This window comes from Syngnathus acus, chromosome 15 (assembly GCF_901709675.1).
Source record: "Syngnathus acus chromosome 15, fSynAcu1.2, whole genome shotgun sequence".
NCBI classification, from domain to species: Eukaryota; Metazoa; Chordata; class Actinopteri; order Syngnathiformes; family Syngnathidae; genus Syngnathus; species Syngnathus acus.
Genome location: NC_051100.1, coordinates 3,307,202 through 3,328,006, shown reverse-complemented (window position 1 = coordinate 3,328,006; position 20,805 = coordinate 3,307,202). Strand labels below are relative to the sequence as shown.

Below are 20,805 nucleotides of genomic sequence, written 5' to 3'. Positions count from 1 at the left end.
CGCTTTTTACAGCCTGTTGACAGAAGCCGACGCGGGCCACACAGAGTTCACCGACGAGGTTTTTCAAAACGAAACACGTTTCCCCGGTGGAGAGTGGAAACCTGCTGGGGAGCCTTACACTGACGTGGTACACAATATACACACACATATATACTGTATATGTACACACATTCAACTTGTGTCAACACTATGCGAATAATGCAGGTGAACAATACTTGTCTCTCTTTGGTCTGCACTATTATATGGTCGCTCCCACCACCAAAGTCTTTTTCACAAGTCTGCAGTAGACTTCAGTTGTTTGCCAATGTTTTAAAACCACTTAACTCTGCCTTTGACTTGCCTTTCTTATCAGCTTTGACGCTCTAGGCTGCTGTTTTCAAAGGTCAGATTAACTCATGGTATGACACACAAGGCTAAAAATAAGGGATTCAGGCATAAAGTGACCCACAGGGAAAAATGTAGAGTTCACGTGCCTCCTTGTAACTGGAAATCTTCTACTGATTCGATGCAACGACTCAAGTGCAGTTAACTCATTCACTGCCATTGACGTCAAATGGCGATTTTAACTGGGCTGGCACTGAATGAGTTTAAGTTCATATTGTGCATAATGTTTATTAGGCAGTTGAGGTCATTTGTCTGTGTGCTACAGAATGGCGAAAAGGCTCAGAGCCCCTCAGAGATCGAGTGTCCCGTCGGATGGACTTGGGAAGACGACTGGAGTTTTGACAGCAACAGAGCTGTCGACGAGAAAGGTATCGTCTATCGTATGGGCCGGGATCCAATGTTTAAAAAATATGTGAATGAGGTTTTTTCTTCTGTTCCCTAGGCTGGGAGTACGGAGTTACCATTCCACCTGATGACAAACCCAAAACCTGGGTGGCAGCAGAAAAAATGTACCACATCCATCGCAGGAAGAGACTCGTTAGACCCAGAAGGAAAATATCTGATAAAACCATCGCTGATGTAAGCTGCAGTTGATTATTGATTTAGCGGAAAAGAAAGACGCCTAAATGCTCATTCTTGACTTTCTCTTCAGCAGAGGCGAGAGATAGGCGAAGGCTGGGAGTATTCTTCCCTCATCGGCTGGAAGTTTCATCGCAAAGAGCGCTCGTCCGACACGTTCCGTCGCCGACGCTGGCGAAGGAAGATGGTCCCGTCGGACCGCATCGGGGCATCCGCCATCTTCAGGCTGGAAGGCGCACTGGTGAGTCAAGTCATCAGAAGTACCTTGATTTTGAGATCAGTTTTGTTTTACATCAGGAACAGTAAGAGAACTAAAATCACTGCATCGTACTAATCAGTTGTGCCTGTAGTTTTTATAGCATGCATATATTATACTGCCACCTGGTGGCCAGAACTAGCTGCACAAAGAATGCGCACAAACTGTATAATTTTCTACATTTTATTTAATTATGGTAATACCGTATGTGTTATTGCAGTAAGCATTACATTTACATTCAGTTCACTGGGGAAAGATGTTCAAATTTTTATAACATATCCCCTTTAATAGCGCTCGCTGAATAATCACTGTTTTTGATACAGCTCGAGCGTTCAATCTTAATTTCACATGTGGTCGTGCCACGACAACGTGAGTGACTTTGAGTCATTTCTTGTGTTGGTGATTCATTTGCACGCGGGTTCTATGTTGCCAGGGGGTTGACGTGGACGAGAAGGCCAGTAAAACGGATGCTTCCAAACTATTTGGTGCCAACACTCCCACTATTTCCTGCCACTTTAGCCGTGAGTAGTCAGAGTCCGATAAAGCACATGACTGATTACAAGCCTTTGTGCTTTTTATATATCACTTCCTGACCAGTTCCATTGTAAGACCATGCCCAAATTGTTGACCAGTGAATCATTTGCAAAATCTCCTCTCAGGGTCTTACATTTACCAGCTGCGAGTCTATGTCTACCAGGCGAGGAATCTTTGTGCCATGGACAAGGACAGCTTCTCAGGTGATAAGTCCATAACGCGAATAAATCATTGGTCAAGTCAAGTAGGATGTGCAAGAACAACAAATCATGATTGGAATGCTGTATGTAAAAAAAAATATATACAAAATAACATAAAATAAATGTAAACATTCTTCCGCAATACTCCCTTTTGACTGCTCTTGGGCCCCCCCTAGTGGTCACGTGGACCTAAGCAAGTCCTCCTTTGACTCACAACTGACTTTCCTGTACAGATCCGTACGCCCACGTGTCATTCCTCCATCTGAGCAAGACCACAGAAGTCATCAGTGCCACGTTGAACCCTACCTGGGATCAGAGTCTCATCTTTGACGATGTTGAAATCTACGGTGACCCACAAACCATCGCCCGCAACCCGCCAGACGTTGCCCTGGAGCTTTACGACAGCGACAAAGTGGTGCGTTTTTGAGAAACAAAGTCATGGACCATGATGAGACTAAGAGTTTTATGTTCTCAGGGTAAAAGATGAGCCCATGGGGTGCTGTATGTTCCCCCCTGTGGTCAAACTCAACCTCAAGTGTCGCTTCTGGCAATAAACTGCAATGGTACCCCCGTTACCAAGAAAGGCCGCAGCGCTGGAGAAGCACTGCTGGCGGCTGAGCTTCTACTGAAGGACAAGGTGAACGCTGGACAATGATGAATTACTTGACTGGTGTGACATGCTGAGCATAATTTGCATCTACTGATTCGTTTTTTTTTTAATTTATGAAAGATTAAAGGTGCTCTTGCCTTGCAGGCGAACGAAGGAGATCTTCCTATGGCTCCTCCTCGACGAGGGGACAAGCTCTACATGGTTCCTCAAGGAGTCAGGCCTGTTGTGCAACTTACTGCCATGAGTCATATCGTTCACTCCTACAACTTACATTGATAATTAAAATGAGCAATGAATTTAAGCTTTTCTTTTACCGGCAGGTCTTGACTTGGGGCTTGAGGAACATGAAAAGCTACCAGCTGGCCACGGTCGCTTCTCCCAACTTGATTGTTGAATGCGGCGGCGAGATCGTTCAACGGCATCATCAAGAATTTCAAGAAGAACCCCAACTTCCCTGGATCCGTCCTGCTACTAAAAGTGGTAAGAACACCTGAAAATATACTGGAAAAAAACGCATGGTTAGCTTAACGCTTCATATAACATTGTTTTCCAGCTTCTCCCCAAAGAAGAGATGTACACTCCCCCTATCATCCTGAAGGTCATCGACCACAGACCCTTCGGTAGGAAGCCGGTGGTGGGCCAGTGCACCATCGACTGCTTGGAGGACTTCCGCTGCGACCCCTTTCGAGTCAACAATCAAGTCTGCATGTCGGCCAGAGGTAGGCAAAGTCACGCGTATGCAAACGGCACCAACTTTTCACATTCCTGTTTGAAATTTCAGTGGCAATGATAGCGGCTGCTCAAGATGACGTTGTTATCGACATCGAGGAGAGGCCGACTGTCAAAGCTGAGGTGAATCGTAATGCACTCGCACTCTTATGTAAAATTATGATTAACCTTTTCATTCATTCTTAAATTACAGCTTCAAACTGACCAGGTGAGTCTCTTTCTGTCCTTTTTTAAAACTAAAGTCCCACCTGGCAATTTCAAACATTTTTTGAATGGGACAAACAATCAAGCATGTAAATTGTTAGCATCAGTTCATTTTTAAGCTACACTGTAAAAAAAAAAAAAACACGACTTGTATTCTTTTAGGCTAAACAGTCATTTTAAGTTGGAACTAATTTCAATAATTCTTTAATTGTGCAGGAAGAGGAAGCGGTCGACTGGTGGAGTAAATTTTACGCCTCCATTGGACAGCAGGAGAAGTGCGGGCCTTACCTGAAGAAGGGATACGACACATTACAAGTGAGGACGCCATCGCTTTCAGACATTATGTCAGCAAAGACGTCCTCATACAAATCCTTTCACTATCTGAATACTTGAATTGTATTTTTTTTGTGCCGACAGGTGTATGACTCTGAGCTGGAGCAAGTGGAAGAGTTTCAGGGACTCACTGATTTTTGCAACACTTTCAAACTCTCGCGAGGAAAGGCAGACGGAGAGGACGACGATCCTTCAGTTGTGGGAGAGTTCAAGGTGAGGACTCCTTAATCGTATCGACAAATAATTAGTTCCCACCCTAGTTCTTTTTGAGGCTGTGATGATTCACTCACGTTTGTTGACGCTCAGGGCTCGTTCAAGATCTACCCGCTACCCGACGACCCGAGCGTTCAGGCTCCCCCCCGACAATTCAGAGAGCTTCCCGAAAGCGGGCCTCAGGAGTGTCTGGTCAGAATTTACGTGGTGCGCTGTATTGACCTGCAGCCGAAGGACACAAACGGCATGGTATGTTGATGACGACATGACGGAATTGAACACACAGCTGACATCCGTCTCCTTCAGTGCGATCCGTACGTGAAGATTTCCCTCGGGAGGAAAACTGTGGATGACAGAGATAACTACCAAGCAAACACTCTCAATCCAGAAATCGGGAGGTGTGTCAACGCCAACTTTTTTGCTCTAATTTTCACACCGCACTGTTTGAACATTCCTTACATTTCGTTTAGGATGTTCGAGCTGTCCTGCTTTTTGCCACAAGACAAGGATCTGAAGATCGCAGTCTACGACTACGACTTACTGAGCCGGGATGAAAAAGTAGGCGAGACCGTCATCGATTTGGAGAATCGACTGCTGTCCCGTTTCAGGTCCTGCTGTGGGATACCGCAGACCTATTGCGTGTGAGTATCTTTGGGGAGGGGCTACAAATATAAACATGCATATCTTAAATGGTGTTTTCCTTTCCTTGCAGCTCTGGGATGAATCAGTGGAGAGACCAGCTGAAACCTTCTCAGATCCTCCAGAATGTGGCCAAGATTAGGGGCGTTCCTCCTCCACACTTTGAGGGAGATGGAAGCACTCTGTCTTTTTCGGGGAAACAATACAGCCTGCAGGATTTTGGTATATTCCCAGTATGATTTATTGTTAGCAAACTAGCTTGTCCGTATGATTCCTTTTTAATGCTTGTCCCCCCCTTTGCAGAGGAAACCACTCCCACTCACCCCCACCTCGGCCCGGCCAGAGAGAGACTGCCACTGCATGTCCTCCGACAGCAGGGCTTGGTACCCGAGCATGTGGAGACCAGGACCCTGTGCAGCTCCCATCAACCAAACTTGTCCCAGGCGAGGAAACATTGCAAAATGTTTACACAGTAGTTCTGATTAAAATGTCTTTTCCTCATGACTGCAGGGTCGGATTCAAATGTGGGTGGACGTCTTTCCCAAGCGCCTCGGTCTGCCGGGACCTCCGTGTGACATCACTCCACGGAAAGCCAAGAAGTAGGAGACAGGGGGGGGGGGTAGTGTTGAGTGAGTTATTAAATAGTGAATATTGTGTTCAAACAGGTACTTCTTGCGTGCCATTGTTTGGAACACAACTGAAGTGACTCTGGATGAAACAAGCATCACGGGGGAAAACATGAGCGATATCTATGTGAAAGGGTATTGTTTTTTTTTTTTTTTTTTTTTTTTTTTTTTGCCTGCAGTCATGCAGTTTTTACTCATTTTGTCCACTGTGTCCTAGTTGGATGCCAGGAATGGAGGAGGACAAACAGAAGACAGACGTTCATTACAGATCACTGGACGGCGACGGCAATTTCAACTGGAGGTTCATCTTTGCTTTCGACTACCTGCCCGCCGAGCAGCTGTGCGTGGTTTCCAGAAAAGTGAGCGAAAGAGCGACCACCTTGAATGAAATGAATGTGCAATTATTGAACTTCCTGTTTTTTCCTAGGAGCACTTTTGGAATCTGGACAAGACCGAGTTCAGGATACCTCCCAAGTTGATCGTGCAGATATGGGACAATGACAAATTCTCTTTGGATGACTACTTGGGTAAGATAAGATTTGTACCCAGGAAGTCTGTCATAAAATTACCTGTAATGTTTGTTTGTCCCACAGGCTCAATTGAACTGGATTTACTCAATCTAATCCCCCCTGCGAAGACCCCGGAAAAGTGCAGCTTGAAAATGTTGCCCGGGATGATCGGCTCCAACTCATCCAAGAAGTCCGTGTACAACTCACTCTTCTCCCAAAAGTCGGTTCGGGGCTGGTGGCCGTGCGCCATTGAGCAGAACGGGAAGAAAGTCCTTGCCGTATGTCTGAACCCACATTTGTAATTGCCTCCTTCGTTATGTCTTATTTAAGGAGATGCGTCCATCCATCAATTTTCTAGAGCAGTTGTCCTCAATTAAATTATATATTCATGGTTGATGCGAGATGCCATGCAAAGCACTGCTTTTGTATTACACAAGCGGTTTGGCGCCATCTTGTGGCTTAAAGAAGAAATAAAAAGTGGTCCCATTTTTCAGTGAATAACAGATAGGTTCCATAAAAGTAGTGAACGAGTGGATTGACACTGAATTTGTATTCAAGCGTGTACATTTTCAATGTTATGTTAAATTAATCTGTTTTATAGGGGAAAGTAGAAATGACACTGGAAATCGTGGAGGAGAAGGAGATGGAAGAGAGACCGGCAGGGAAAGGCAGAGAAGAGCCCAACATGAACCCTAGACTCGAGCCACCCAAGTGACTATCTTTTCGATTATGAGTTAATTTTACTGACTATGCTAACCATTGTCTCCTCCTCCCTATCCACCAGCCGTCCCGACACGTCGTTCTTCTGGTTTACAAACCCTTGCAAGACCTTGAAGTTCATCGTATGGCGAAGATTCAGATTGCTTTTCATCATCGGGATCCTACTGGTGTTGGTCTTACTGTTCTTCGGGATTCTTTTGTATTCTCTACCTGTAAGTTCACTAATTTCTTGTATTTATTCCAAAATGTTAAGCATGTTCTGAGGTCATAATTTGATACTGACAATTATGCAACTATGTATAATATGATTAACAATTTTTACATTTATCTCCACAGAATTATATTTCCATGAAAATTGTGAAGCCCTTCTCCAAGTGACCACAAAACAATCCTGTCAACCATTTTGATGCAGAATCAGTTGATTTTCCTTAATCAATTTTTATTTTTTGATTTTCATGATTTTCCTTGATAAACGCTCATAGCTGTTTGCATCGTTTGCACATTAATTCCTCCACTTTAATTGCTGTCTGCTGCCCATTTCCAAGTGTGTGTGTGTGCGTTTTTTAAAATAAATTGTATATGTAGATCTTGTAAATTGTGTTCTAAATGTATTTTATACTATTTATATATATACAAATATTTTTAATTTATTTTAACTTTATGTCTATGGAATGTAATCAATTAATTCACTCAACCTATGTTTATGTTGTCTTCTCAATTTTAGTTTTCGCATTTCTCCTTGTACCTAAATCAGGTTTAGTCGATTAAAATACGGACAGTAATACATTAACCTGACGTCATCATATTGAGCCGCCGTCTGCAGTGATTTGCGATTTTTCGTCCCTTTACACGTTGTTACGACAAAAAAAAAACATTTGCGGCCGAGTCGCTAGGATACTGCCGTCTGGTCACGCCTCTTTCCAAAATTAAACCATTTTGATTGGTCTTACTTCCCCTCGACATCTTGTCGTCAAGTGGTCGTGGCTGTCGCGCCATCATGTCAATAAAACTGAAATTGGACCAAAACACTTTTTTAAGTGGAGTATTTTGAGAAATATACGATGTGGCGCTACTTTGTTGCATTTAGAATGAAAACAGCAACTACATAATTCATCGAGCCAAGGAATAAAACCCCGCGAGGGACATGCTTGTAAGTTGTATTTCATTTTTAACGGCATCCGCTAGCTTGACGAGACTGTTTTGCTAGCCTGTATATAGCAAAGATTTTTTTTTTAATACAGTAACATTTTCAATCTTTAGTTAGCATTGGCTCTAAAGTTATCAGTGTTAAGGTTTCTCGCTGGGTACATTTCGCCAGTGATAGACCGTTACAACTAAGACCGTTTTTCGACCGTTTTTCTTAACGTTGAACTGTTTATGTCATACGTCAGGGTTTTCCACTTATGCTTTTGTTACTGCTTGTATCAAATAGTTGAAAGCTGACTTTATGTGGTGTTCATGACGTACCTTGACCACCTTTTGCGTGTACGTAATGCGGCTAACAAATCCGAGTTAATTTCCATGTTGACGTAAATATTTTACTATTTATTTGATTTGATTATAATTGTAATAAATATTCTAAAAATAACCTATGATCAAATAGCTAATGTTCACAAATGTACAGCATGTGTGTGAGCAAATATCCTTACGTACCGCTGATTTATTTAATTTTTTAAAGTAACTTTCATGCACTCGCCTTGTCTGACCACTTCAAGATGGATGCAGAAATGGATTCTCAGAGGAGGTAAATAAAAAATACACGTGATATTTGAGTGGAGGCACTGTGCTGATGTATTCATTTTATTTTGTGTTCCAGTGTGACCGGTGATAGCCAATCTGAAGGCGGATCAGCGGAGCTCTTCTGCAGAACACCAGAGCAAGATGGAGATGATTTTTCACGGGCTGACACGGCCTCTCAGACTTTAATGGACTGCGGGTCTTTAAGTGGGTTCAGCGATCCTTCGCTTGCAAGTATTAGAAGTAGTCCGGCCCTTGCGCAGTGTTCTTCTAATGGCCAAAAATCAAAGAGGCTCAGTTCTCCTGGCCCTCACCCTGTGAAAGCAACCTGTGTCGTACACTCCCCAAATCCTAAACCGGCCTGTTGCGCAAGTCCGAGGAAAGGCTCGTCCTCCAACGACGTGGAGATGCCAAGTCCCAACAGCCCAGTTGGTAAAACACTGCTCACCAACAACTCGGCAGGAGATGGCTGCGCTTATGTCGGAGAGTGTGCAGAGGCTCGGGACCACAAATGCCAGAACTTTGTTTCAGAGCCCGACAAACGCTCAGCCGCAGGAACCGGGGATATCGTGGCGAGTGATTGTAGCGACCAATCAGTTTTAAGCCAGGAATTGATTATCAGCCAGACAGGTGCTACTTGTGAAAGGTATTTATAACCTTTCTTCCCTTGCGGTTAGAATTGCAAGTAGGTAGAAAATCGCTACAAAGTTTCTGGTGGATTTCTGGTGCTCTTCTTTTGTCTTTGCAGTGTTCCATCCCCTGAGCGTGACGCCCCCAGAGCGTGGCTGGGGACCCCCATCAATGAGCTGAACAGGATGCCCCAGTGTGCTCCTCCACTGTCTCACCTGAAAGCCGTTCCCAACCACACTGTCACAGTAAGGGTGAGTACACCATGTGACGAACATGATTAAACCGCTCTCCAACAACTGTCCTTGAGAATACTTCTTGTTTGCTCATCAACGTTACAGACAGATCTCCTCAGGGAGGGAGAGGTGCCTGTCCCGTACCCCGGCAAGTTCAAAGACGCGTGGGATGACATGTCAGTCAAGATGCCTTGCTCCGAGAAGAATCTCTTCCCACTGGAGACGGAGGTCCAAGATGCGCACGGACTTCAACCCAAACGTAAAGCTTAAGTTGGAGTCACTAAATTGATAACAACAAGAAAAAATGTGTGTCGTAGGATGGAGGTGGGGTCCAGAGTCGGTGGGAGTTAATCCACTCGGCCTTGCAAGGAGGGTTTAAGAGTTCTCTGGATGTGAGGGTAAGTGAAACGCATTTGTGGAGCACGTGCATTGCAATAAATTAGAAATAATTATAATAACCCTTCCACCCTTGTTATTGTTATAAAGTGTTGCAACATCCACAAGGTGGCAGTGTTCGCAAAAATATCACCCTCCGATTTATCTTCTGCTCCTTTTTGCCACAGCAGGTTATTTATTTATATTTTGCTTCCTTCCCATAGGATGCTATCTTGCGATACAACACAGCCCATGCCAAGAAATGGGACTTCACTGCTCTCAACCTCCTTTGCACCGAGGTGAGCTGCATGCTTGAAAAAGTCATGAAAATAACTTGGAAGTCAAACTGCAAAATTATTGACTTCCTATAATTATAACAAAGGCTTTTTTTTAATGCATTTCAGTGTCCGTTCTAAGATTTTATAAACTCAAGCCCACTGCTAAATATATACTTTTTAAATTTTACATTTATATTTTGATATAGACATTTTTACCCCTCGCTCCTTGGACTAATGTCTCAGTGCAAGGTGGAGCTTCAGCGATCGATGGGCTGCTCGTGAGCCGCTTTATTGCTTTATCCAATTTCATTAAAAGGGTCCATCCCATCTAAAATGATGCTAAGTAAGGCCTTCCTAAGTTGCCCTTCCACTGACTGTCCTCCATTCTAATGAAACTGAGGCTTTACTTTGCATGCTATTTAAAAAAATAAAGTGCTGTGAAGGCTTTTTTGCAAAAGCTTACAACAGAAGAGGTACATTTTTAAAATGAGGGTCCACTGTCTAATGTACTGCGTTGCTCACTTAACAATTTATTCAATTTAACTAGTATTCATGAAGTGCTGAATAATTGTCCTGAGTCCCCATAGCCAAGCTCCACTGATTGACACGCCCCCCTCCTGTGGCTGCTGGAAAGATAATTAAAAAAAAAAAGATACAAATTGGGACGAGTCCGTAAATTGCCATAGTGTTTCTCTCCTGCCAAATGAGACTGTCACAGTGTCACTTTCTGATGAACGTCTAAGGGCCCAAGCATGGAATCGGTCCAGGGCGGAGTACAGCTGACGCCCCCGAGGGAGTACACAAACATTTGTGCTTCGTCAAGCGTTTCCCACTTGTTTGTCAAACGCCCACACTTATTTGTCGTTTCACTCACAAGTACACGGACTGGCTAACAGTTAGCCGGTGAATGGCCGGCTGCAAAGCCGAGCTCGCAGACAGCCGACTCTTCTGACTCTTACATCGCTCACCTTTTTAAAGGAGTCACATCTAAAATATGAGGATGGCGACCCCAAGTGGACATTAGTAATATCGGCGCCTCAAATGCACATTGTGTTGGTGAAATAATGCAATTTATTTAGCCAGTCAATCAATGGGACAATCGATAGAATAATTGATTCAAAAATACTTGACAACTGTATAACTTAATAACAAATATTTCCACTCATGACTGCAATCCTTTGCTCTGGTCCCCCTAACCCAAGTGAGGCCGTTTTAGGTCAGCAGCTCTAACCGTGTGCGATATCATATTTCTACCCTCATACCGCCGCCACGTCCGCCATCTATTAGTCCCACCGGAGCGTTTTATGATGCCTGCCAGCTCATTACTTCTGACAGCGGTTAGTCAGACCTGCTCCCCTGACATATAAACGTTCTGCGGACAAATTGCCCAGCAAAGACTTTAGCGTTGGAAACCAAGCCACCGTGCCGCTCTCGATCGCTCTCTTTCGGCGATTGGTCATTTGCATTTTGCTCCAGAAGGTCCATTTAATCAGCCGCTCTGCTTACCTTGATAGAATAAGGCAAGTGATTGATGACGCTGACATTTGAAGCCAATACGCTCATAAGTGATTGCGTTGTAAATCTGGCTGTATGACCGAGTAAGTGTGTTTATTTTAGAAGGAATTGCTGAGGCAAGCTGGAGGCTGAAGTATGTGGCCGCTCCTTTTCCAGATTGATGTCTTTTTTTTTTTTTTTTCCCTACACAGATAGAGGCCTTCCGTTTTTGTGACGCTTACCCCAAATTGTGTCGAATGATGTACGAGCTACTCGATTGTCACTCTTCCTGAGGGACTTCCATCAAGCTTTATAATCCCTTTTTAAAGTAGATTTTTAAAGCTCGTCATAATTGCCATTTGAAGAAAAAGTAGCTGATCCGAACTTTGTTACCCAAAAATGTCAACATCCTTGCGGCTAATACTATAATGTCTTTTCATTCATTCCCAACTCTTTTTTTTTTGCCCTTTAGTGTCTGGAGCATTGCGAGGTTCAGCACCTTTACGAGGCCGTGCTGCCTTCCATGGTCACGCTGGCACTAAGTGCTCCGCGCCTCTGCACCATGGTACGTCTTCAAAGTTGCATTCCATATTTAACAACTTAAGCAGGGACCACTAGAATTTCAGGTGCATCCTTTCCGGTGGTTTGTTCATGAAGATTCCATCGTATTGCTGTGGTAAGCCTTGAGCCAGATGTTCCGGCTCTTGTTATTAGAGATGCTATTGATCGGCTAACCGCGGCAGCCTTGGGAGGCTCTTTAGCTCTAATCAGCCAAGATATATGAGCCCGCGTGTCTGACTGGGAGAACATGGGCGAGCGCAAGAAAACACGGAGCTTAATTACTTCTTCGCATTTACTTAATGGAGCCCTTCTTGTCTCTTCTGCTTTTTAGATTGCTGTACTAATTATCTGCCCCCCCATTAGCATTTAGCGTCCTTGTAATGGTACCCCCCCTTCTGATCTGTCCGTCATCTCTATTGCCATGATCCTCACGGTCTTCCTCTTTATTTATTTTTTTGGTCTCTCCCTCAGCCAATCCCCCTGCTGAAGTCACGGATGAACCATTCCCTCACCATGTCTCAGGAGCAAATCGCCTGCCTTCTGGCCAACGCCTTCTTCTGCACATTCCCGCGACGCAACTCCCGCAAGTCCGAGTACTGCAACTACCCCGAGATCAACTTCTACAGGTGGAAAAATCCGGCATTCCACACGAGCAAAAAAAATCCATAAGGGGGCACTAGTGCCTTATAAACTCTCCCTACAGTTCCTTATTCATTATCACACCATAGTCAGTAATAATATCTGTTCTTTATTCAGTATTTGGTTGATTGGGACAGTCTGCCATTTTTTTTCTGCTTAGTTGTGAGTTGCTGCTTTTTTTTTAATATGATACATAATATAATTCATAAACAAGCACGAATGGCTCATTAGGTGATACGTGCTGGATAATCCCATTAAAATAGCGTCTGTCTTATTATATTTACTTATTACCTGGCAGACACAGTCCAGGTTTCGCATCAATTTTCCCCTCATCTCTTTGAGGATCCGTCGTCCCCTTGTTAGTGAGAAGCTTAATAACATCCTGTCTGCTTGTGTTTTTACCTCATTATGAAGGTGCATAACATCAAGTATCATTTTTCAATTTTTCTGTCCAGGCAGTAGAAAAAGCCTTAAGAATCCCAATTAGTAGTGGTTCCAATGTATATTTGAGTCTTTCTCCTTCTGCCATCTGCGTAAGAAGGTTTTCTCCCTACCACATCAGATGTTAGCAGCAGGCTAAGTGAAGAGGGCTGTGTAATAATGTAAGCATTGATTCCTGCAGTCCTTCTATCGCTCGCTTGCAGATACCCGGGGCCCACCTTCACTATCAGCATTTCATCCTGCGGCACAATATAGAACCCGGTTTGTGAGACGATGAGACGAGACAAGCAGCGAGGTCCAAAATGGCCCGTGGATCGTTATTGCCCCCCTCCCCCCCACTCCCCCTTATAATTGAGGGAGTGTCCGTCACTTTGCTTATTGGCTACAGTGGCGCTCCGTCTTGGACAGGCAGCGCGGCAAGCAATCTGCTGATTGCTTTTTTGGCAGAACTGTCGAGGTTTGTCCTCGTTAAGTGATGGATATGTTGGAGAAGGAGGACGGAAGGCTGAGATGTGGCTCTTCAGCTGCTGTTTTCCTTTGCTTGAGAAGGAAATGAAGTGGAAAACATCGGGATATTATTCATATCGACATTTTGTGTGTGTGTCTGTTAATACAATTAAAATAAATCTATTAAGTTGGTTATTTCGATAAGAAAAAAAAGTCATGGCTCGTCAGTAAATCTATTTTTTTCAGCCCTGACAGATTGTGACAATTGTTTTGATTGAAACAACACTTCATCTGTCTTGTCTTGCAGGTTATTTGAAGGCTCTTCACCACGAAAAATTGAGAAGTTGAAAACGCTCTTCTGCTACTTCAGGAGAGTTTCGCAGACCAGTAAGCATCAGGAAACCATCCTGATTCAACACAAAATATAAAATTAACATTTTGATTGATTTTGTTTTTTTAGGACCAAAGGGCCTTGTGACATTCACAAGACAAACTGTGAACACGCTTCCAAACTGGGAGAAGTATTACTCTTTTCTTTTTTTTTTTTAAACCCTTAATTTAAATATAAACATCTTAAAACACACAATAAGCATATTATGGCATTTTGACAAGTTTTAATTTTCAGCCCCTGAAAAAAAGATTAAATTTTTTTATATACACATACCCTACCAATAAATAATAGCAAACAAATTTTAATGTTTTTTTTTTTTTTTTTTAGTAAAATTTACAAATCATTGAAAAGTGTCTTTTCCTTTTTCAAGCTGCCAGACTCAGCTGACTCGCTTACACATCACCTGCGAGGGGACGATTGAAGCCGATGGTTACGGGATGCTGCAGGTATAAAATCAACTTTATGTCAAATCTGTCCAGTTTTGCAACCATTTTGGCACTGTGGCTTTCTTTCAGCCCTCATACGTATTTATTTTTTTTAAGCAGTTCGGCATTCTGTGTCTGTTGCAATGGATTCGCCCTTTTTTTTTTCTTTTTCTTTGCTCTCATTGGTCTGGACATAGCAAGTGTTATTTCTAACTGTTGCCTGACAACTGAAATTATATACACGAGGAACTCAGGGAAGCAGGGAGAGGATAGCAAGGACCCTGGGGTGCAGCAAAAGTGTTGTTCGCATTGAGGTGGGGGGGGAAAAAGATGACTAGGGTGTGGCATCTTACTGGGGCGACCCGGCCCGGGTTCAGAAGTCCTTCGTGCTGTCATTCTGTCAAAGGAGGTGAAATTGAAGGATATGGAGGATGAGGCTAGGGGTGAGCGAGGTGAGGAGAACCGGTTCAAAACCAAACACTCGCTGTCACACAAATTGACGTGGCTGTGGGCCAGTGAGCAGGACCCTCCCCCTCTGACTGGATTCAAATGTCCTCTTATTCTTGGCTTACGTGACATAAAATAAAAAAATAGTCAGTTGTAAAGAAAAATAACAGCATGTGAATCCATTGGTTCATGAGTTTTGATACATCCAACGTGCATGATTTTGCTTCCTCATTTGATTATTCCCAAACAGGAAGCAAGCATGTGATCTTTATCTGTATTAAATGAGCACAGTGGGTGGCAGGAAATAAGGACATACTAATTGAGTCATTTATCAGCATAACTGGAAGTTTAATCTTACTGTTAGCCTCGACCGGTATCGAGTAGACAAGACTCTCCATTTTTTTTCTTTTTTTTTTAGTTTCAGGAAAAGAAAAGCTCTTGGAGCCTCTAGTAATGAAATGTCCTTTTTCTCCTCACAAGGTGGATTTTGCGAACCGATTCGTAGGCGGCGGCGTCACTGGAAACGGCCTGGTCCAAGAAGAGATCCGGTTCATCATTAACCCCGAACTCATCGTCTCCCGTCTCTTCACTGAAGCACTGGAGCAAAACGAATGCCTCATCATCACAGGTATCACTTTTATGTCGATAGATTACCGTAATTACTGTGGATTTTATGCCATTCTAATAAAAAAAAAAAATTGTTTTATATAACACTCTTCATATTTGTGTCGAGTGCCACCGAATAGTGCTTTAGTAGAGCAGACAAACGACGACACTCCAGTCCTGCGATGCCACCAAACACACACAAGCCCTTTCATTGTGCGCCGTCAATGTAAAAATCGACTTTAGTCTTATTAAGTAGCGCGGCCGGCGACACGGTGGCGCCGCCCTGTCTTCTCTGCGACATTCATCTCTTTTCCAAGTCACCTTCAGTTGTTAGTCACCGTCCTCCTCCGAGCCTCAGACCGTTCCTCCCTCCCTCCCCTCCTCTTCCTCCTCCTTCTCCTCCCCTCCACTTAACTTTATTACATTTGGACAGAAAGGAATTTATAAGCGCACTAAGGTCAACGCTCCACTAATGGAATGGGCCAGTTACGCCATAGATTTGTTAAAACCTCGCACAATATTCTTTGCACGCACGATGCCCCTCTTTGCTAAGATTCTAATCCAGACGTTTGTTCACCTCGCCCCCGTGACGTACATTCCTTACTTAACGCGGGTTTTCCCGTACCTTCCCAACGTCGGTATTCTTCCGTGGCGGGCGTTGTCGGATCGGAAGGTAGAAGAACGCCGCGATGTAATCTGGTGATGGGAACCTTGATGGCAGGATGCCGGGCAGTTTCCGGCACAAATGACGTCAAGGTGATTGGGAAGGGCAGCGAGTAGCGGCTCCCTTGTCTGTTGATACAGGCAAGGATTTGAGAAGATGAAATTGCTTGTTTTGTGGAAATGAATACTTCTTTGTTCTCTTTTTAAGAGACTCTTTATCCTGAAGAATGTTCCACAGAAATTGTATTTCAATTGTAGCGCACCATGCCCCCCCTATCGCAAGCTAGTTTTTCATTAGAAAAGTGTTCACCGGGTACATTTTGATGCCATTTGCTTGAAATAAAATCAATGGCCAGAAAGGAGAATGCGGCAATTGGAGTCAAGTTGCTCTTGAAACTCAACTTTTCCCAGTTGCGAGGAAGGTTAAATGTAAATTCAGGTTTTCGGTTTACTGAGACTCGATAGTGGGCATATTTTCACACTTGACTGAATGAAATCTGTTGACTGTATGTCTGTGTAGTGGCTTCTTTTGCTTGAACCGTTTCTTCCCACTAAGTCTGGAAGCTTTTTATTTTAACCCCAAAGCAGATGACTTATTAAATCACAGGCTTCTATCGATGCCAATCCAATCCACTGAATTTGATTTGCGACACAATGTGATGAAATAAATTTACGTCCACTTTGTGTGCTCTCACTGCGGATTACTTACTGATTTTATTATTATGCCTCAGCATTAGCGTTGCCTCTTGCAATGACACAATTTTGTGAAAGCCTACACTGGACTCAGGGAGATATTGGTTAGACCTCTGTAAGCAGTATTCCACGTTTTGGACATTTGGAAGAGGTTTGTTGGAAACGACTTCGATTCTATTTCCCTTTGTGTTTGTTTCTACGTAGGTGCTGAGCAGTACAGTCGATATTCTGGCTACGCTGAAACTTACAAGTGGGATCAGTGCTACAAAGATGAGACTCCCAGGTATTCGTTCACCTCTTCGTTCAAGTAGAGTTTGAAAGGAAAGCGTTGCTTTTAATTTGAAGGGATGACTGGCAGAGACGATGCACAGAGATCGTGGCCATTGATGCGCTGAAATACAGGCACTTCCTGGAACAATTTCTGCCAGAAAAGATGACGAGAGAGCTCAACAAGGTGACAAACAGGTTTTTGATTATGCCTAAAACTGAGAACCCTCGTCGTAAGCAGTACCTTTAAGGAAAGCTCTTTTCTGCTCAACGCGTTCTTCTGTATTTTAGGCCTACTGCGGATTCTTCCGAAATAACGCCAACAAAAAGCACTTGTCTGCAATCGCCACCGGCAACTGGGGTTGCGGCGCTTTCGGTGGATACACGCGACTCAAAGGTACTCTGCTAGTCACAATTTTTGAAAAGGCTACAGAACACCCTCTCGACCCCTCCCCCCTCCCCTCGCTCAATTAGTAGCCGGCTTGTGTGTCACTCATCCGTTTCTTCCCACCTGTTATCGATCCGCTGACACACGTTTATGCTTGCCATTAAAACGCCGATTGAGCACCGGCAAGGGAGAGAATAAATCGTATCCTCTGTGGACTCGGCGCTACATCACTCTTCATAAGCGAGGGTCTCGGGAAAGACTTAACACTTGCACATTTTCTCCAATTGCTAATGGTTGAATGTGACGGCGTTTGACCAATATAAATTCAGTTCACACTCAGGTGAGTAAATCAAGTAGCATCCTCAGGGATCAATTTAATAAGGATCAAGTTAAAGACTGGAGTTTTTGTGGATAACCCATGGCCATTAAATTTAGAATTATCTTAGCATTTTATGTCCACATACCCCGACATGAGCCATATTGTCGCTGTAAAGATTACGACCCTTTTCAAAGTGATGTTTTGAGTTGTGTGTTCATTAATCTGGAGTTAATACCCAACCATTAAATATTTAACACTCCTAATTTGCTAAAAGATGGAAATCCTCACTGCGAGCAAAAGGCATCCCCCGACTTGGATTATTGACCTATTACTAATGAAGCGCAATTCCTTACATCACGCTATTCTCATTTGCTTTTCGTTAGCGCTGATTCAGCTGATGGCTGCGGCAGAGGCGGGCAGGGACATGGCGTACTTCACCTTTGGAGATGCTTCGCTCATGCGAGATGTTTACGACATGCACACTTTCTTGACTGAGAGACAAGTCACAGTGGGTAAGGTTGACAAGATTTCCATTTTAAACCTATTAATGGTGAAACCTCTAACGTTGAACAATGTAGGAGCAGAAAAATTGCGCCTCTTAAATATTTGAAACGTCATCTTTTGGTTTTTTTCTGACACTGAACCAATTTTTTTTTAAAAATGTCAGTGATCCGCACAATGAGGAAAAAAAAATCATTCAGGTATCTAAACAAATAAACCGGCATCCCCCGGGATTGTCCAACAAGGATTGTTTGACTTTAGAGGTTCCATGTCTCATTAAATCCAGCGCCTGCCTTTTATGGAGCTCCTATCGTAGAGTACACAATAAATGGAACGAGGGACGATATTAGCCGCCATTGCGCTTGTGAAGATTGAGAGGCTTGTCCTTGCTGCCACTATTAGCGCGGCCAGTATGCGTTTAAAAAAAAAAAAAGAAAAAACAGCAGCCCATGTGCATGCTAAGTTATTACACCTCATGGGCCATGTCTTTCCCTCGAGCCCATCCATTCAGCGCCAGAGTGGATTACAGGTGACCCCAGACTCTGTCTATCTCGCACTCCTCCGCTTTCCCTTTTTTTTTTTCCTGCTGACATTTATTGAAGCCTTTGAAAGAAATTCCCCTCCAGCTATCCATTTTCCAAAGTGGAGCTGCAGAGACGCACTAGCACGAGCTCAAACTAGCTTTCGTTTAGGTATTTTTTTTCTTCCCCATTCTCAACCTGTTCGTTCTCTTTGTCTCTGTCACCCAAACCTCTCCTTCCTCATCTTGATCCACATTCCCCGCCCCTTTTCGTTCCTCTTCCCCCAATTTTCGTCCTTGCCGTTGCTTTCCAGGGAGGCTGTATGGCCTTTTGAATCAATACTCCAGTTTGGTTTGCAAGAACTGCCGCTCGACCAGACCCGACGTTAGCTTGTATGATTTCATCTACCGGTCTCTTCCCCCCGTGACCGCCGATGCCTTGGACTCTGCTAAGGACTCTGGGATCTCCCATGATTCTCATTAAAAAAAAAAAAAAAACATCCCGTCCTCCAGGTTCAGAAACCTCAGTCGTGTGCTTACAATCACTCTGACAAGTGCATTTCAGTAATTCAAATATTGTGGAAAACATTTATTTCAGTAGTTCAACTCAAAGTGAACCAAAGCTTGCCAGGAAAAGCAAAAATCAGATTTTTGAGATTTCTCAGTCGTGAACCGCAAGAAAAGAAACAAACTTTTCACCAATATTCTCATTTACTGAGATGCACCTGTAGCCACGCTCCCTTTACGTTTGTGATTTCTCCAACACGCAAACTACCAAAACACAGCTTTGCCTTTCTTGCTGGTGGTGAGTGTATTACAACAGCCTTGTAGTTGTCACCTCATGTGGTGAAATGTTTCCACTTTCTAGCAATAGTAAATCCTTGTTGCTGTTCAGCCTTTTTAATCACGTAAAGGTGGGTCGTGGAATGCCAAGTTTCAATTCACATAAGGTTGATGACAGACACCCAAATGTCGACAGAACTCCGCCAAGGCTAAACTTTAAGTAGCTCTACTCGTCCTGATTTGGGGGTGGGGAGTGCAAAAACAAATTTGCCATGAATGCGACTTGGAAGAAGTATACCAATATTGAGAAATAATCTTACTGCATTTCCCATCCTTTCAATATTATAATTTAATATTAGATTTTTTCCAAGATCCTCTTCCCATGTATTTTCTTTTTCAACAAACACAGGCAAAATGTTAATCTATATAACAATAAACAATTTGTTTATTATACATAAATGTTTTAGTATCTAAGAAGAAAACGGATACAATAACAGGATGGCAACTAGAGCCTTGTTAAAGTACCTCACAGTGAAAAGGGGCTGTTTATTCCCGGCCGTATATTCTCCCAAATGCATGTTTGTGGACACATACTCGAAAAATTTGATGACACTCCATTGTTATCAGTATTATCTTCTATTTTAGAAAAAGTGACCGCGAAAGAGGCTGTGAGTGACAGAGATGCTGCGCTGTAGTCTATGCATGGGTATACAGTATGTCTTATCAAATATTCTAAACATATATGCTGCTCTTTTATATCTTTGTTTGACATACTTTATTTAAACAGAAACGACAGACTATCATTCTTTAAAGGGGAAGTCAACCCTCGAATTTTCTTTGTCGAAATATGTTCTGTGCGGCTCAGCAAGTTGAAACACGGTGTTCTGATTGTTTGGTTTGTGGATTATAAATGAAACAAGGCAAAATACACCTGTTTTCATCCATTTCAAAAGGCGGCCATTTTACCACGTGCTGTCGACTGAAAATGACATCACGGTTGCCAGGTCACAACCAATCATGTCTCACCAATTTTCTGAAGCTGAGCCATGATTGGTTAGGACACCTGGCAACTGTGATGTCATTTTCAGAAAGTAGCAAAATGGCCGCTGGCTGAGATGAATAAAACCAGGTGAAATTAGCTACTTAATGTAATATTTTTTTGGGCTTGGCTTTCCCTTTCTTAAAAAAAATAAACAACATCCCTATATGTACAAACTGAGGGTTAATGGAAGAGTTGCTCGTCAAACATTTTGTTGTTTTTAGTACAGCATTTGAGAATACTGTAAATGATTTATGGACACTATTTAAAGATGCTTTGGTTACATCTCCGATAACGCCTGTAAATGTGTCGCATAATATTGTACTGTAGGTTTATAAGTTGCCCTCTTTTTGTTATGGTTTCTTAATTAAAATATATCCTGTTCAAGTCGC

General features: G+C 43.2%; 2 protein-coding genes across 4 annotated transcripts in view; both read left to right on the top strand.

The window, feature by feature from the left end:
- myofl (myoferlin like) overlaps positions 1 to 7,131 on the top strand; it is a 16,112-nt gene extending 8,981 nt beyond the window's left edge. Inside the window, 31 exon segments of the mRNA XM_037272557.1 lie at positions 13 to 127; positions 650 to 752; positions 827 to 963; positions 1,037 to 1,204; positions 1,653 to 1,740; positions 1,879 to 1,956; positions 2,187 to 2,368; positions 2,415 to 2,479; positions 2,481 to 2,517; positions 2,519 to 2,590; positions 2,708 to 2,805; positions 2,880 to 2,978; positions 2,980 to 3,043; positions 3,117 to 3,282; positions 3,345 to 3,415; positions 3,486 to 3,500; positions 3,713 to 3,811; positions 3,914 to 4,042; positions 4,136 to 4,291; positions 4,349 to 4,440; positions 4,513 to 4,683; positions 4,755 to 4,903; positions 4,985 to 5,124; positions 5,192 to 5,280; positions 5,347 to 5,442; positions 5,525 to 5,666; positions 5,735 to 5,834; positions 5,901 to 6,094; positions 6,418 to 6,527; positions 6,601 to 6,748; positions 6,873 to 7,131. Coding sequence (XP_037128452.1) covers positions 13 to 127; positions 650 to 752; positions 827 to 963; positions 1,037 to 1,204; positions 1,653 to 1,740; positions 1,879 to 1,956; positions 2,187 to 2,368; positions 2,415 to 2,479; positions 2,481 to 2,517; positions 2,519 to 2,590; positions 2,708 to 2,805; positions 2,880 to 2,978; positions 2,980 to 3,043; positions 3,117 to 3,282; positions 3,345 to 3,415; positions 3,486 to 3,500; positions 3,713 to 3,811; positions 3,914 to 4,042; positions 4,136 to 4,291; positions 4,349 to 4,440; positions 4,513 to 4,683; positions 4,755 to 4,903; positions 4,985 to 5,124; positions 5,192 to 5,280; positions 5,347 to 5,442; positions 5,525 to 5,666; positions 5,735 to 5,834; positions 5,901 to 6,094; positions 6,418 to 6,527; positions 6,601 to 6,748; positions 6,873 to 6,914 — 3,415 coding nt within the window. The 3' untranslated portion in view covers positions 6,915 to 7,131.
- Positions 7,011 to 20,805, top strand: parga (poly (ADP-ribose) glycohydrolase a). 3 transcript variants are annotated; one of them, XM_037272551.1, is made up of 18 exons: positions 7,199 to 7,686; positions 8,215 to 8,280; positions 8,353 to 8,919; positions 9,022 to 9,154; positions 9,242 to 9,364; positions 9,454 to 9,534; positions 9,736 to 9,810; positions 11,756 to 11,848; positions 12,316 to 12,470; positions 13,679 to 13,758; positions 13,832 to 13,892; positions 14,133 to 14,208; positions 15,115 to 15,262; positions 16,801 to 16,879; positions 16,942 to 17,050; positions 17,155 to 17,260; positions 17,954 to 18,082; positions 18,906 to 20,805. In XM_037272551.1, the coding sequence occupies exons 2-18, from the start codon at positions 8,252 to 8,254 to the stop codon at positions 19,073 to 19,075; spliced, it is 2,214 nt and encodes a 737-aa protein (XP_037128446.1). In that variant the 5' UTR covers positions 7,199 to 7,686; positions 8,215 to 8,251; the 3' UTR covers positions 19,076 to 20,805. The 3 variants fall into 3 exon arrangements, with proteins under 3 accessions (XP_037128447.1, XP_037128446.1, XP_037128449.1); XM_037272552.1 differs by lacking the exons at positions 7,199 to 7,686; positions 8,215 to 8,280; positions 8,353 to 8,919 and adding an exon at positions 7,011 to 7,163 and having other exon boundaries at positions 9,036 to 9,154; positions 18,906 to 20,804; XM_037272554.1 differs by lacking the exons at positions 7,199 to 7,686; positions 8,215 to 8,280; positions 8,353 to 8,919 and having other exon boundaries at positions 9,036 to 9,154; positions 9,240 to 9,364.

What these genes read in the sequence shown, in the direction of transcription:
- parga (XM_037272551.1), top strand. Translation starts at nt 8,252, where the DNA reads ATGGATGCAGAAATGGATTCTCAGAGGAG. An exon ending in GAAATGGATTCTCAGAGGAG is followed by an intron (nt 8,281 to 8,352) that starts GTAAATAAAAAA and finishes TTTGTGTTCCAG; the next exon opens with TGTGACCGGTGATAGCCAAT. An exon ending in TACAAAGATGAGACTCCCAG is followed by an intron (nt 16,880 to 16,941) that starts GTATTCGTTCAC and finishes TTTAATTTGAAG; the next exon opens with GGATGACTGGCAGAGACGAT.